This window comes from Drosophila simulans, chromosome 2L, assembly GCF_016746395.2.
Source record: "Drosophila simulans strain w501 chromosome 2L, Prin_Dsim_3.1, whole genome shotgun sequence".
Classification (NCBI taxonomy): Eukaryota; Metazoa; Arthropoda; class Insecta; order Diptera; family Drosophilidae; genus Drosophila; species Drosophila simulans.
This window is the reverse complement of record NC_052520.2, coordinates 5,536,828-5,553,382: the sequence shown is the minus strand read 5'-3', so window position 1 is coordinate 5,553,382 and position 16,555 is coordinate 5,536,828. Positions and strand designations below refer to the sequence as shown.

Below are 16,555 nucleotides of genomic sequence, written 5' to 3'. Positions count from 1 at the left end.
TGAGTGGGGGAGCTGTGTGCCACAGACGTAGAATTATAATAGGAAAAAAGAGCTAAATTGCATATTAATAGAAATTGAAACCTAAATGTTATGCAGCGCAAAGCGTGCGGTAGACAACCATTTCATTACATTGTCCGGAGTTGAGAAAGGTGGCCAGCAGTCGATAAGGGTGGTGCAAGGATATGAAGGACATACCCATGCAATCGAGGGTATGTCGTATTCATTCATATTTAAACAAATCTTTTCTAGCAATCGAAAAGGGTAAATGGATCCAAGACTATTCATCTCATTTGAGTTTTATGTCAAGAAACGAAAAAGTTTATTGTTCGCTATTCCAACACACAAACTTAAACACTTTTCATAGACTTCAAAGTTTATCGGTTCTGAAGCCAGCAAGGTGTTCCATAAATCGTCCCTGACGACGTATTGAAGTTGTATATTGGCTACACAAGAAGGTAGGTGCACCTGCTCCATAAACACAACTATCTGGACTCAGAAGAGCAACCCTTAGAACGAAGAGCACTGCAAAATGGCATTTCTGGGCAAAGTCAACAGTCAGGGAACCCTTATCGACCATGAAGTGTTCTGCATGACCCATCCTAGCCGGCAGGATTCAGCTGGCCAGGCCAGAGAGATGGGGGCGAGTGTGCTGCTCCCGCGAAGAAAGGGTTCCAGGACCTTCATCAAGACCTGTGACAAGGACAGCATAGTGCGCTCTATGGGTAGCCCCAGCACAGTGCGCTACGTGGGCAGCTCCGAGTCGTCCAGTGAAGTCAACTCATTGGGCGAGACGGAGACCTCCACTCTGCGCTGCTGCTCGGATTTGTCCCTGGGCACCCTGAAGTCGACCAAGACAATTGAGGGGCCCCACGTCGGTGAACTGGGAGAGGATATCGAGCTGCAGACGGAGTCGGAGACGGTCTGCCTGCATCTGGGCAGTCCCAGCAGTAGCACCAGCACGGACCGGAGTAGCTGCAGCGACCGATCCTGCCCCTCTTTGCGCAGCGTCAGTTCCAGCGACAAGGACTCGACGACCTCGATGTGCAGCTGGGAGGAGGCCATGTCCCAGGACGACAGCATGCTGGGCCCGCTCCAGTTGCCACTGAGCCACAGCCTGCCTTCGCTGCGCCTGGGATCGAGCGTAGGATCGCCGCCACTTACCTACACCCGCCGCATCGAACCGCTCCACATCCGGCGGTCCGCCGGCGAGGCCTACGAGAACTGGCTGTCCGCCAAGCAACGCCAGTGCCAGTACAAGTTGCAGGCGCAGCAGGCCGAGAAGGAGGCGCAGCGGCAGCGAGCGGAGCTGAGGCAGCGGCTCGCCAAGGAGAAGTACGAGCAGTGGTGTCAGCGGAAGGCGCAGCAGACCACCAGTACCGCCAAGCCCACCAAGCCCGACCGTCCTGCCCAGCTGCCGCCGCAGAAGAACATGGCGTCTGTGCAACATCACCTGCAGGAGTGGGAGTTGCACAAGTTGAGGCTGCTCGAACAGCGTCGCCTCGAGCAGCGGAATGCCGAGCGGCGGCGCCAGGAGGAGCAGGCCGCCCGCCGCTCGCAGGCGGAAGAGGCCTTCAGTCGGTGGATGAGCAACGTGGCCCAGAGGCCCAAGCCTGTCCCCTCCAGCCAGGGAATGAAGTCGTTGCGCGGCACCGTTTCCGACATCTTTATAAACCCCAAGCAGTGGGTGAATTAAGCTGGTCGGATTTGAAATCGTCGGAGGTGGAGAAGTGGCTGCCTAATAGGTGAGAGTTAGCTCGCCCTGTGAAACCAAAGTTTTAACAAGTGTAACCATATTTATTTATTTAGCACTATTAAATACCAGAAAAGAAATGCTTTTTGATTTAGTTTAATAACTGGATTGAAGAGATAACTATTCATAATTTATTCATATGTCTTAGATAATTGTAAATCTGGTAGTTTTCCATAAGTGAATCTGTAGAACAGTTTGTACCTAAATGATTATCAGTTTACTAGCTTTTAGCAGTTAATAACCCCTTCCTCATTAGTGGGGAATCAAAGCATCAAGCGGGTCAAAAGCATTCAGTTTGCCTCTGCACAATCCTACAAGGAGAGTCGGTAGTCCATTAATGAGCTGCATTAAGCTGACCCCACAAAAGGAGATGTTGCATGCCTCCGATGGTACACATGCTATCAACATCATTAGCAAATGCTATAAATCAAAATATCCAATTTGACCGTCTAGGCAATAATATGTCTATATTCAGTCACAAGGTGTTAAAATGATCTCATTTATGCATTTGTATGTTTTACAATGCAACAATTTATGTGAAATTTTCTTAGTAAAAGCAAGAGGTAGATATAGTTACATCGACTATTAGATATCCATTACTCACATCGCTTTGCTAAAGATTGAAATTTTCTAGGAAACGGTCAAATTTTACATAACACGTGGGTTTCATTAAGGATTATAATCTATTTCAATCAAATATAAATCCAAATAAATATACACTCACAACAATGTGAGCACATGAGAGGCACTTTTTGTCTCAATAGCAAACGAGTAAATTTTTGTGGTGCTTTGCTCCTATTTCAAATATTAGGATAATGGAAAATGCCGGTAACGAAGCGCATTCATTATGCCAAATTATTTCGATTCCCAATCGAATTTCTCGACTTCGAGCGCACACAAAATGAATAATGGGTGCAAAAGCAGCAATAATGCCGCACAAGAAAACAAAACCGCAGGCCTCAATTAATTTTTTCGCACAAATCACGCGAATAATCAAAAATTAGATAGCCACCTGCTGACCTGCTGCTGCTGCTGCTGCTGCATTTGTTTTTAATGCAGCTGCATCGAAAAACAATAGCCAGAGATGCCCGAACGGAAAGCTGTTATCCCATGATTGCGGTGAGTTTTCGGGCGGATTTGCTTAGGCCTCGCTGGTCGTTACCCAGTTGGCAGTCGTGAAACAATAATGTCCGCAAATTGACGCCACAAGCTGTTGGTTCAATGAGAGAGCCCACTGGCACGCACAGATGCACAGATGCACATGCCACTGCGTCTGTGGCACTTCCTCTGTGCCGCCATATTGAATTCGAACCCATGCAGGCTGCTCGCCACTCCAGCTTTCCACGGGCTTTCCCTGTACCCATCCATCCACCTTTGCCCACTTCCGCCCACCGTAGCTTTGGAGCTCCTGGGCTCCGGGCTCTTTTGGCGCTCCTCCGTGTTTTGGTGCGGTTTTTATTTGCCAGCTTGTTTTCTGCTGGTTAGCCGGTTGAATTTCCCGAATTTTCCGGCTCCCAGGCAGGCTGCACTCCGACGTCATCGTCGCGCGTGTTGCCGTCGAAAAACAAGCAAACATATTGGCTCCCATTGGAACCGAAAGCTCCAGCTCCTCCTCCAGCTTCTCATCCACCTCCTCCTGCTGCTCCCCCTTTTACATCCCAAGCAATAATTATCGTTGTGGGTGCCACGGCAACACGTTGTCTAAACGCATTGTTAGCGAATTGATGGACAGGAAATCTGGTAAAAAAGATTAGTCACTCTTCCAAACTGCAGGCTCACTGAATGAAATGATTATATATATAGAGAAACATTTTTTATTGCAAAAAAATTCAAGAAGTTGCATCAACTTTAAGTGGAATTTGTAACACAAATTGAAATTTATAAAATGTTTTCAGAATAATCAAAAATTGTATATAGAACAGACAAATAATAAAAAATCGAATAACAAATTGCTTAACATAATTTGTACTAATATAATAATAATTATGTGTCCGTTTACTTGTATAATGAATGAGCGCTCTTTTACACACACTTGCACACTGAATAGAGCAAATTTCTCTTGGTTGAAAGGGATTTTTTGCTGGTCGAAATATCCTCGTTTCAGTTAACAGAAGAGGTGTGGTGAAAAAGTCAAAAGGTCGTGTTACTCGTGGGCATGTTATAATTTTAAAAATGTATTTAGTTAACGGACTATTACAAATTTAATCATTTAAACAAATGAATCTATCCACTTTAAGCCAATGCAACTGAAACTGCATGACTCACACGCAAATAGGCAAAATCTTCGATTCGATTTTCCCACCGCACATATTTAGCATTCATATTGCGTTGCAGCTCGCTATTATGCTCACCTGTATTATTAGCCTCCATGTAATACTCGCAAAGTGCATGCTTTTGACTTTGCCGCATACGTTTCAAAGTCATTAGGCGGCGCACACTTGCAGAGCAGATGCTCTGACCCCTGACCCCTGACCGCTGACCCCGTATTCCGGACTCCGGACGGCGGAACGGAACGAACCGTGGTCATTATGCGGCTGGTTATTTTCCAGGTTCCGTGGCTCAAGTGCCTATTTGAGATCGGGCAGAGGCCGCGACCCCGAGCGCCTTCAACTAACCGTTCGAGTTTCAGTTTGCTTTCCGCTTCTTTTTTTTGTTTTGCCACTCGAAGCATTTCAAAAGAAGCTCTTAAAAATCGACACGGTATGCAGTTATTTGTTATTTACTGTTGGCGAAAATTGCTTACTTGGCTTGGAGTCCTGTGCCATTCGGCTGGCCAAGAGAGAGCTGCCTTATATCTACGCTTTTCAATCAGCCTAATGACAGAGACGGTCGAAATTTGCTTTTTAATTAAAAGAAAATACCATTCAACATTGTCGAAGAGCAGACACTCGAAAAACTCAACTACTCGCATCGAAGAAACTTGGGCCAAAAGGAAAACCCGACGCAGATAAACACAGAGTAGCCGGGCGGGCCATAACAACAATGATAAACAAGTTCGCCACTTCATTTTGAATGGTCCGGCGACGTTCTGATAGCTACTTAGTGCCCATATTAAAATCCGACCACAAAGCCAATGCAATGGCAACTTTTTGTTCAAACAGATAAACATCAAGGGTAGAGCAGCATCAGCAACATAAATAAAACAGTCGCTGCAAAATGCAACTTAATCAGCATTTATGAAAGAATCTCCAAACTATTGCGGCACTACTCCAAATTTTGAGAAAGGGTATGTATAAAAAAGTTATCAGCTTAACAATCGGTTTGCTCCCTTAATCTGGCTACTGGGTATCTGATAGTCTAGACCCCCGACTGCTTTTTGGCACAGTCGAATTTAAGTTTTCCCATAGCATTTGTAAAGGGTCTTACGATTTTGTTTCTTTTTTACCGCTTCATATTGCCGGCCGTTAAAGAAGCTAATAATTTCATATTTTTATGCTGAAGCATTTATTTGCTTAACTGTCTGCTGTTGGTTTGTAATCTGCCAAATGTACCGCCAGCCGAATCCTGCTCCTGGTCCACCAAGGCAGTCGCCTCGCCACTCGAGCTAATGACACTTTATGTGGTCGAGGCAGAAGTGGCTGGGAACTGCGGGAAGTCCTCCAGTGCCAGTTGGTTGGTAGTCATCCAAGTTGCAGAGAGAAGCAACCTGCTGCCTCCGTTTGGTGTCTGGATAATGTGCTTTATGCCTCTTGTCTGTGGTAAGTTTTCAAACCAAAGGCGTAATCCCCGAGAGCGCTTGGCTTTGATGAGGCCCTCGAGAGTTAGTTTTTCCGGGTGCATGGGTGTGTGTGTGTGCAGTGGTACACTTCGTTTACATGCCAATATTGATGAACTCGTGTCTGAACTCGGCCATGTTTCCATCGAGTGCTGGTGTTTAAAGCCATTTGCCAGCAATGGCAATAGCAATAGCTATATTAAAGTTGTAGCTTGCAGGCCATTAGGCCTATCATTTGCATCTGGCTATATCTCCATTGAAGTGGGTGAGGCGTGTCCGGGCTTTACAATTTTAAACACTTCCGCCGCACAATGCAAGTGGAAAATAAATAAAAAAAATCTTTACTCAACCCAACCCAACTGTTGTCCGCACATGAAACTTTCCCATTCGGTTGTCTGTCTGGGCAATAAACAGAAAAATTTACGCGCTGCTAACATGCAACTTGTGGCTTGATCCTTGAGTCAAGGTTTTCCACTGGGTTTCCTGTGAGTGGGGTAAGCGGCGGGGGAGGGGCTAATGCAATTTGCCCATGCAGCTTGCATAAAACTTGCAGCTGGAATTTTCCCCCGAGCAATTTCATATTAGAGTTCCACTCGAGCAACTTTGTAATTGAAATCAAAGTGTGTAAAGTGAGCTCGAAATCAAACCGAATGCAACACACATGAACACTTGCCAAACCGAACCCTTCCATCAATTGAACTGTGAGACAAAAGACATGGCAGCATTGAGAAAACTTGGTCATTTATTTTGATTAAAGTTGCCTAACAATTAAACCATCTGTAAGTGAAAACAGAGTTTCGAGAATTGCCACCAAGTGTGTTTGCCAATTGTTTGCATTCAGCACGACTTGGATCACTTTTCACGTGATTGGGTTTCTTATTCATGGAAACAAAAGGAAAAGATTGCTGAAAGCGATGCCAGGCTGCTTTTGAAAGGATTCTTTCCACGAACTAAAATGTTACATTTTTTATGCGATCCGTGCGTTGTGAAACAGCGTGTATATAAAGTATTATTAAGCTCTTTGTGCTTATTACGTAATTTATACTTTAAATTGGAATATGCTTGCGCCAAATGCCATGCCTTCTTGTCATTGAATTCGGGGGCATTAATTAGTTTCGTATTCATTACAAAATCTATAATTAATATGAAAATAATTTGGGCAACAGCATGCAAAATGCATGGAAATCATCTTAATAGTAAATCTCAAATCAATTTGCCAAATCCCCAGCACACGCACACAGCTGCAGCAACTGCCACACACACCCACAAGCACACGCACCCACACACGTGCAATCGAGCAACAATAATCACAGGAATTTATCTAAAGTAGGCAGCAAGCAGGAATCAGGACGACGTCATCGGGGCAAAGTCGACGGCATTTACATAAACTTCGTGGACACTCAGGCCATCCTGCATGCAACTGCAGTTGCAGTTGCAGTTGCAACTGCGTAGGAGATTCATGCCGCAGATAGGCAGGATCTGCAATTGAGGACATTTATCATGCCCCTGACGGCCGAGGACGATGACGGGCGGCCTAAGCAACTTGGTTAATTATAATGGGTGCGGCTTTCGGGGGGAGTGCAGTGATTATGCCCCGATTGTAAGCGCAGGGTGGGGCAGCTCTGCGTACGACGCTGGCAAATTGCAATTCCAAGAGAGAGACGACGACCGGAAGGAAGTGTAAAATTCAAATATGACAAATGACATGAACTTAAGCGGCTCCTGGTTGAGGCAGAGGGGGTTGAGAAGGGGGTTCAGTTGAAGGATATGGCGGGGATATGGCTTTCTCAAAGCCCAAACTATACGTAAGATTTATTGTGTGCGCCGGTATATGGAAATTATTAATATCGTAATGTCTTGCCATGATTTTGGGCAGAACGGACCACCAGGAGTCTTAATTAGCAATTTCGTAATTTGTCATTTTGCATGCTGGTCAGGCGCAAACGTAAATATTTTGATGACCTTACGACCCAATGGAATTGGTGGTAAATTGAAAATAAAGTTTCGGCCTGGGCAAGGAGGCGACAAAAGAAGATTTGCCTGATTAATATTTGATTGAATGACGGACCATTGCATAATTTAAGTCGCCAGATTGGCTTGTGTAAGCTTTTGTGCTGATTAAGCGACTTATGGTTAAATTAGCATTAACAATAGTCCTAAAAAGTTTATTTCATTGCACATGCTTAAGGCTAATATGTAACATTTAAGTTGAACATATCCAAGTACTTTACATTTTAATCATAGATGTTTAAAAATCATGTTTTCTTTTAAGTTTAATTGAGAAATCAATTATATTCGATTGTTTGACACAACTAAATCTCTAAATAAATATTCCATCCAAACTTAAAGTCCTGATAATAATCGAAGAGCTTTAATTGTCGGCCAGGTCAACAGTTTCCATTCCTTCAAGCCCTTCATCAGTGCCTCAAGATGCTTCCAATCAGATACCAGTACTCGAACCGACCACAAGCTCTGACAATTGAGATTCCAAATAGCAGTGGTGCCGGTGTGTGGTCCTTCAGATTCCCCCCCATGACAATCGAGACCGGGGGCAGCGATTCAAGTTGCTTTGAGCATGTTGTGGTTCCACACACACAAGCAGCCGTCGTGCCCCATCGACCTCCAGGAGCAGCGATTGTAATCCCAGGCGCGTCCAGGAGCAGGCAGTGCCGAGCCAGGACAGATTACAGGGCATGGTGCGGAAAAACTGGAAACACGATAACAATAAAAAGTGGCTGGCTGCTGACACAAAAAACAGGAACTCGGGAAGAGCTCTAAAAACAATTTGACATTTGGCCAGCAAATGCAGGGGGGAGACCATCAGCAAAGGAGCTCCCAGCCAGAGCCGTAAAAAATTAGTGGGTCTGGCTGGTGGAGAGTGCCAGGACTCACGTTATCGGCATACACCATCATCACCCGACCTGACGGACGTTGTCAACACCCAAACAAGGACTTGGGCCAGGAGTCAAATGGGCTGGGCAACCGGGTCAAATGCACTCACGCCTATAAGCAGTGGAGCACTGTGTCCAGGTGGCATTGTCAAGGTACTTTTTCAAGTCCTCTAAACTTGTATTGTTTTATCGAGGGATTTTTTACACATATCTGAAATATGACGTTTTATAGGATATAACAGTTATTATTCATTTACTATTTACTATTTTTGGGTACTTTACTGAGTACCTTGGTGGCCGGGCAGAGTACCTTTACCAACACTGCCTATAAGTTGGTAAACGAATCAAATTCTGGCAGGACGACAAAGCTTTGTGGCCATAATAATACGTGACCTGTCTGATTCTGGCTCGCTTTCCGCTCCGACTGGTTTCGGTTTCTTAAAGTCAGCGATTTGGTTAAACAAAAAAGCTGGGCCAAAGTAGTGAAAATCTGAAGCGCGGGCGCATGTCGTCCGTGTGGGTTGCTTACAAATTGATGTGAATTTTTTCACATGTTCACGTGAAACTAACACACGCAAGCCATTCATCATCATCGGGAGCAGTGGAAGCGGTGGAGCCATTGCTGAATATTCTATTTTCCATCGGATTTCCACCGCCCCCAAACACAGGGCTCTCACATTTCGGGCTAAGAATCAAATGGGATAAAAGATACATTCATCTATAAGAGCGTGTAAGTGTGCATGAGTGTGTGCGGATTCGTGTGTGAAAATAAGTTTACAAGTTGCAGCCTACGGCTATTTGCCTTGGATAAAGTTTTTGGCTGGTGGAAAGGAAATGCAAGCCAGCACATTGTCACGAAATAGCCTAAAACTCGCTCGAAAAGGTTAAAAAAATCTAAACATATTTAAAAGGTCTCAAATTTTTGATACCCAAATTACACACACTGTTTTTAATGACAACCATTTTCATACTGATTTTTTAGTCCAAATAATGAGTTTTTTTCTCATATCAATAAAATAAAAAATATTAGTTCAAACATGGAATGACATATACCGTTGAACTCAGTAGAAAATTCCCCTTCGGATGGCATTTACACTTCAAAATGTAAAATTTTTGCAAATTTTAGCAAAAAATCATGATGTAACCCCTTACAAAAAATGGAAATTTTTTCAAAAAAATTTTTTCCCAAAATTAAAAAAAAAAAAGCAAGAGGAATGTTAGTTCTGATCATAACATGAAAAAAGCGTAATTTTTGTTTTCTCTGTGATGCTTCTAGGATTTGTAATGATGAAAAACCCTATAATAGTTATACTTTTGTCGTAAAGTAAATACTATAATGATTTTCTGTTACAAAAATAAATAAACATTTTATAGCATACCCATACAAAGTAATATCGAACCAGTGTGCTTTTCTTTTCGGTTGGGAAGTTGGCTCAGACTTATGGCCATCATAATACTTGCATGAATGGCAGCGCACAAATTTGCTGCCTTAAAATATTGTCTAAGTGAAAAACTTTTCGCATATGATTTATTTACTTGATAACTTCCCCACTCGGGTCGCAGCAAATTATGAAGATGGCCATCGCATCCTGGCGATTAGTAATTTGATCATCTATCTATTGATTGATGGCCAGGTGGCCGTCCGGCTGAGTCATTGTGGGAATGGAATTGATGGAGAAATCCGCTTAATAATGGATTCCATTACATAATGATCAAATTCGCAACCTGTTGGGACCGCAGAAGGAAAGCTCCCACAAGCTGTACAACATTATTCAGAATGTGTAACTTGATTTAAAGTCATGACACTCCCACAAAGCTGACAAATTTTATTTCCGCCAAAGTCACGCACCAGGGAACTGAACTGAACTGAACTGGGCCCCACCGACCCACATTCACAGCAAACATTTGGGGCGTGGTCGGGGACACTCGTTTCACCAACATTTATACGAATTGTCTTTTGCGCGCTTCATTTCGCATAAACAAATCTCGACCGTTATGTATTTATACCGGAAACGTGCAAATATCGCCCCAGGGACTAGGCGAAGTCGAGTTCCCCAACGTTCCATATTGTCAGCATTGTTGTGGCCACCGCCACCATTGCCACCAATGCCACCACTGCCACCTGCGTCGCTCGGATTTTTGTGCTGCTCCGCCTGCCGTCCTTCTCGCTTTTTTTTCCTAGGCTTTTTCATCAACTAACTACGTAGAGCTGAAAAAAATTACTTGACGTTTCCGCTGCAGTAAAAACACATGGGCAAAATACAAATAAACAAACATGAATGGCAATGAAGCCAGGCGATGCTCAAGCCGAATACTGGATACTCTATTGACGATGCATGTCGAATTTGGAAAAACATGACTTTTCTTTATAAGAAAGAGTTGAGGATCAACAAGACGAATGTGATCTTTTGAATAGGTAGATATTTTCTTCTTCAAACTGCTGCAAATAATACAACAGAGGTTTTAGTATCACTTCTTAAAAAGGTATTAAAGGCATTAATACGACCTATTTATAAGAAATAAGGGCTTAACTGATGCTACACAGTTCTTCCAATTCTTTTAAAATACTTTCTCTAAGATAGTTATAGTTATTACCCATAATTTTTGCATTTTCAACGGACTTCTTTGGGTAAGGATACACAGTCATTCGTACTGCCGCTTTTTATAGTCTACTTTTCGGCTTTCCGCGCCTTTGTGGGCCCCCTGTGTGTGTGTGTTAGTGAGTGTGTGTGAGTGCGATGGTACTCTGAACGGTGGCTTAGTGCGGTTGGATGGCTGGATGGTTGGCTTGCGGCTTGGGTTGGCTTTTGTGTGCACCTATTGTCAAATTGAATTGTAATAGACACGTTTTTGCAAAAGCCAAGTGTGAGTGCCAGTCGGCCTGCGACCAGAGAACTGCAGCCCGCCACTGGCACTCTACGTCCACCCGATAAACACTCGGTCTCTAGGCACCCCGTCTTTTTTGACACCCTACTTGCGGCAACAGAAAATATTCGGGTGTTTTACCAACGTTGTGTTTTTGTTACGAGTAAAAAAACCACCCGAGGCCTGCTGCGCAAGAGCCGTATGGGTGAGTGGACGCACAGTCAACGATCGGCCGCAGGTCATTTTTTGTACGCCTAAAATTTGTATGGGTGGAAGCGCGACGGGTATAAGAAATGAAGGGTAAAAGGGAATACCCAAGAAAAATTTCGTGCTCATGTCGGGTGCCACCCGTTTCGAATCATTGCCTTACTAATTTTTCACAAGTCGCTAGCTGAATACTCTAATGACGAATATTCTTACATAAATTCATTTTTGAAATGAATTTCGTGACATTATGTACATAGATTCGGCTATTAGCATTATTACTATTACTATTATTTTTACTATAATTTACATTTAAATAATAAAAACGTTAATAATATGTATAATATATAATAATATATAATATAATATATATATATATATATATATATATATATATATATATAATAATTAAATTACATATATATATATATATTTATAATATATAATATAATAAAATATAATATAATATATATAATTATAATAATAAGATGAAGGGCATATTTTACAAAGTATTCGACAAAGTCTAGAGCCACGCCGAAAGAATAGTGTGTAAACGTATGGAGTGTAAAACGTATGGAGTTACGCATCTCGTCTGTGACTCGAATATCTACAAGAGTAGATAGACTGATAGAGACTATTACCCGAGTATTTTTCGAAACACCCGAGTATTTTTGGAAACACCCATGTGTTTAACGGTAAACCCACAAGTGTTTTTGTCACTCATCCCTTTTTAGGCATTTGTCTTTTTCTGACTGTTTGTCTTCTCTACCCTCCGTTATGGGTGCCGAGTATGATCGGCACCCGCGACGCATGGCACCGTATTGATTCGGGTGCGCGCACAACGGGGTGTCTTGTCTGCATGTGCAGACGTATACTGTGTGTTTGTAAGCACCCGCGATGTGCGTGGCGGGTAGCACCCGCACACAAAATTGTTGGGTGTGAGTCGAGTGGCTAAAAATGCCACCCTTGCAGTTCTCTGCCTGCGACCATGTATGTGTGCGAATTGGTGCGATGGTGGCTTCCGTGACACTTTATATTTACAGCTGCGCCCGCCGCTCTCGACCAGTAGCGGAACGGGATTGTGTGTTCCCCGGCCGAGCCGAGACTTAATTTTATACAAACGAAACGTATGCGTCTTGCTTCGAGCGCATAAAAAATATTATTGCATACATTTGGCGGAAGGCCCCCACGTCGCGACTCCTTCGCCGTTGTCGTGGCCATCGTCCTCGCATTTGCATTTTCTTATTTAAATGTCGACTTCTAAATGACGACAAATTGTTTTGACGTTGTGTCGCTTTTTGATTTTAAAAATGCTAAGAGACAACGGGTTGAAAACACACATGAGTCTCTATGTTGGCATAAGAATGTGTAGCTGGTGGAAAATGCTTCTGTTTTTTTTTTTGTGCTCCCTTAAAGGCTTAAAAGCAGTCCTGCAATGGCAGCTTGGACAAAGAAAATGTGAGGGAAAATACTTGGGCCGAAAAAGTTTCATACAAAAATGAAATGGAATTTCCTTGAGGAACAACATGCGAGTAGTATTGATTTCAACTAAATGGAACAAGAAGAAGAAAGCTTTACACTCAAAACATTATGTTTTCTTTAAGAAAATCATAGAGCTAATAGGATATATATATATTCTTTAACCAATTCCCAATGAATGTATAGTTAGTATACAATATAAAATAAATGTACATATATATTCTTGATCATTATCCATATCCGAGTCGATCTGGTCATGTCCTTCTGTCCGTCCGTATAAAAGTCAAGACTGCCGGACAAAGCGAACACACTTGGAAGTTAATTACACTGCTTAAAAAGTAAGTAACAGATAGAAGCATTTGAATAGATTGATTCAATCCGCAATCTATTAACAACAATATTCTCAGTTATTTATAAAACCTGATATATTGAAATAAGCCTTGGCTTGTTTAAGCGCCCGAATTGCGATTTTAGCAACTACAGCCGTAATGAAAAATAAACAAGTTGTCCATTTTAAGAGATGTGCTAGCTAGTTTGAATTAATTAAGAGTTTAAACTCAGTTAATTTATCGCCTTTCTCCAGCAGTTTATAAAGCAATCAGCGTTGCAGAGGATTTGCCGCCTATGGCTGATTTATGTTTAATTAAATGGCCAAAGTTGTCTTGTACCCATCGTACTTCTTTTGAGTAGCTAAGGCTCTGAGAACTTTTCCACCTGTCGCTCAGGAGAAACAATAAAAACGTTTGGCAATAGGGGTGAGGAGAGAGGACTGGCCGGGCAGGAAATAAATTCAAACTTGTTTAATATGAAAATGGCGTGCAGGAAAAAATGTTGTTGTTATTCGTGTGCCCCTGTTCGCCGCAGGGATTCTTGGCCCTAAGCGATTTCTTGGCCCAACTCGACACTTTTTCGGCCGCATTTCGTAGTTGCAAGTTTGATTGGAGCCGAGATGAAAATTGACAGGCGAGAGAGAGTCCTATACACTTGGCCGCAAGTGATGATTGTAATTATTCATGGCCAGCCGCACCACAGTAGTAACTCGCAGCCAATTTAAATGTTAATCAAATTAAGGAGCACACCCGCTCCAATTAACCCAGGTCCTGTACCCATGCTCTCCTCCATGGGTATATTTTCGGATTTCGATTTTTTTTTTACCCGTTTGCGTGCCAGGCGATTTTTTAATAATTTAATCCACTGCAATTGAGCGTCATGGCATGTATTTCAAGCCTAGACAGATTTATCGAAAACACAAACAAAGAGTACACATGCACCGGGCATGAAAGCTAAGAGTGTGGAAAAAAGGAGAGGCAAATATTTTTGCGCAAACATTGATTGGCAATCGCAGTGAATGGAGATGGGCAGGGGGAATGGGGGTTGGATGATGGGGCACTTCGCCATACTGCATGTTAACACACACACACACACACGACCAGATATTTGTAAATATTTCCATACAAGCCATTCCGCCCACACTTCGCAATAAAGTCATGATTAACTACTATCGCACAGTGGGATCATAATGGACTTTAGATGAAAATAGATATATCAATATATTTAATATATATATTTAAATTCGTAATCATCAACTCAAAAACATCTATAATTCCACATATTTTGTAAATTTTACAAAAACTTCATAATATTTTAAAACTAAATATTTCGCAACGAGTCCCATTGTGCGACTCACGCTTTTTGAGTGTGTGTCTTCGGCTCAATGGAAAAAGAGCGGAAAAGAAAAACAAAAGAGATGAAAGGTGAAGTGAGTGGGGAGAGGAGTGAAAAGTGGAAGGCAGAAGGACTTGTTTTATAAATGAAAATTCATTGAAAACTGATAGCGTGTGAAAAATAAACGAAACGAAAAGTCGGCAAAAATATGAAGTGTCACTGGTCGAATATATGAAATGACATGGATGCGCTACTAAAAATTGTATGCCAGCAGTAACTCAACAAGTATTCATTTAATCAAACTGATGAATATGTTGAGTGTACAGTGTTGTACCATACTCTGTTTACTGTAAATAAACATAAATATATATTTTACAAACTTATTTTTACCAAATAGGCTTGTGTGCAATATAATAAAATATATTATAAATAAGTTGAAGAGTATTGAAATGCCTACAAAATGCTTACTTTTTCATCGAACCCGCTTGATACCTCTTTTATGGGCGAATTTATGTCAACTGCTGTTTGGCAAACTTTTCATTCAGCCAAGCTTTTTATGTCATACAATTTTTCCAGTGGCAATTAGCGGCCGAAGCCAAAGCACGATTTGTTTGCCATTCATAAACCGGATAGACACTAATTAAAACAAATTGACGGATTTGTAACCAAAGATGAATGAGAACTATTCACATATTGCTTATTCGCGAATCGAAAACAAGAAAGAAAGTACTGAATACTCGCATAAAGGAAAAAACTATCTGAGATAAGGATCTTGTAAAAGTGCAACAGGGTATCTGTTAGTCAAATCACTCGACTACAGCATTCGCTCGCGTTGTTAAGTGTGCCAGCAATATTTTGAAAACGATGGGCTCATAATTTAAATTTATTTATGCATTCTTCTCGCGAACCGCAATTTTGCGGGAAATAATAATTTAATTAGCCCAAATACCGACGAGGGGCCGCGCGGAGTACGACGAATATCAGAGTCCTGTGCACAATATTTTGTATGCATATCACAGAAATAGCAATTACTGCCCGGCAACATTTTGCTGTCCCCAAAACCAGGTCCAACCATTATTTCGATTCCATTGCATGAAGAATGGCCGCATCGTCATCCGAGTTGGTGTGTTTGTGCTCTGGAATTTTCAATGGTGCTCTGGCATTAACGTTCAAAAGTCAATTAGTGGTTTTTATAAATGTGATTAAATTAAGTGACAGTGTTGTTTACTGTTTTTCGATTTTTGGCTATTAGCTGCATTTTTATTGGACTAATATTACTCCGTAAATGGGCTTACATGCGGCTATATTGAACTTTAATTGGGAGAGGTAAATTGGAAAATTTACCAGCAATGGACCCTTTGCACCTGGGTGTGAATCACTACAATCTTTTCCTTTCCTTGCCAGGTAATAGGTATCTGATAGTTGACTAGATCGCTCTTTCTTTTCCTTTGTGAGGAAGGGGAATGTAAAATGTATTCTTAAGTCAGCCCACTTGGGGCCTAAAAAAATTGCCTTAGCTTAAAGATCGTAGATCCTTACGCTGGGCGAGATATTGGTTTTAGTTTTCAACTAGCAATAATCGCAGCTCAGTTGGAACTTCATTGCTTGCGATGTTGCCACTGCACAAGGTTGGTGATGCCTCTAAATGCAAATGCGAAGCTTCTCTATGCAGAGTCTGCTAAAAGCGTTTGAGAATTATATTTAGTTTAGGGCATCCGCCAAAAGACAAGACAACCCGTTTGACCAGACTGCCACCTCCCAAATCCAGTTGCCAATCTGTCAACCCCTACAATTCAGTTGCCAATTTCCAAGGATTTGCTCCAGGTCACAGTGAACTGGAACTGGTCTTCCCAGCTATTGCATTTTTATGACCTTCGAAGGCGCTTTGCTCCGTTCGATGACGAGCATTGCCCGCATCGAGTCCGCAACTCGGAGTCCCCAGGGTACGGGTACCAACATAAAAACGAATAGAATGAAAGTGGCAGT

The 16,555-nt window shown here is 42.3% G+C and overlaps 1 protein-coding gene and 1 non-coding gene across 2 annotated transcripts; one reads left to right on the top strand and one right to left on the bottom strand.

Moving 5' to 3' along the window:
* Positions 1 to 294: 294 nt before the first annotated feature.
* On the top strand, positions 295 to 1,830 carry LOC6731096. The gene is made up of 2 exons (XM_039297064.2): positions 295 to 455; positions 512 to 1,830. Exon 2 carries the CDS (start codon positions 530 to 532, stop codon positions 1,691 to 1,693), a length of 1,164 nt encoding a protein of 387 aa, XP_039152998.1. The 5' UTR covers positions 295 to 455; positions 512 to 529; the 3' UTR covers positions 1,694 to 1,830.
* A 14,225-nt stretch (positions 1,831 to 16,055) lies between these two features.
* Positions 16,056 to 16,200, bottom strand: LOC120284263. The gene has a single exon (XR_005543496.1). It is a non-coding gene; the product is annotated as a U4 spliceosomal RNA (small nuclear RNA).
* Between the last annotated feature and the right edge of the window lie 355 nt (positions 16,201 to 16,555).

Excerpts from the sequence above, each read along its gene's own strand:
- LOC6731096 (XM_039297064.2), top strand. The coding sequence starts at position 530 with ATGGCATTTCTGGGCAAAGTCAACAGTCAGGGAACCCTTATCGACCAT.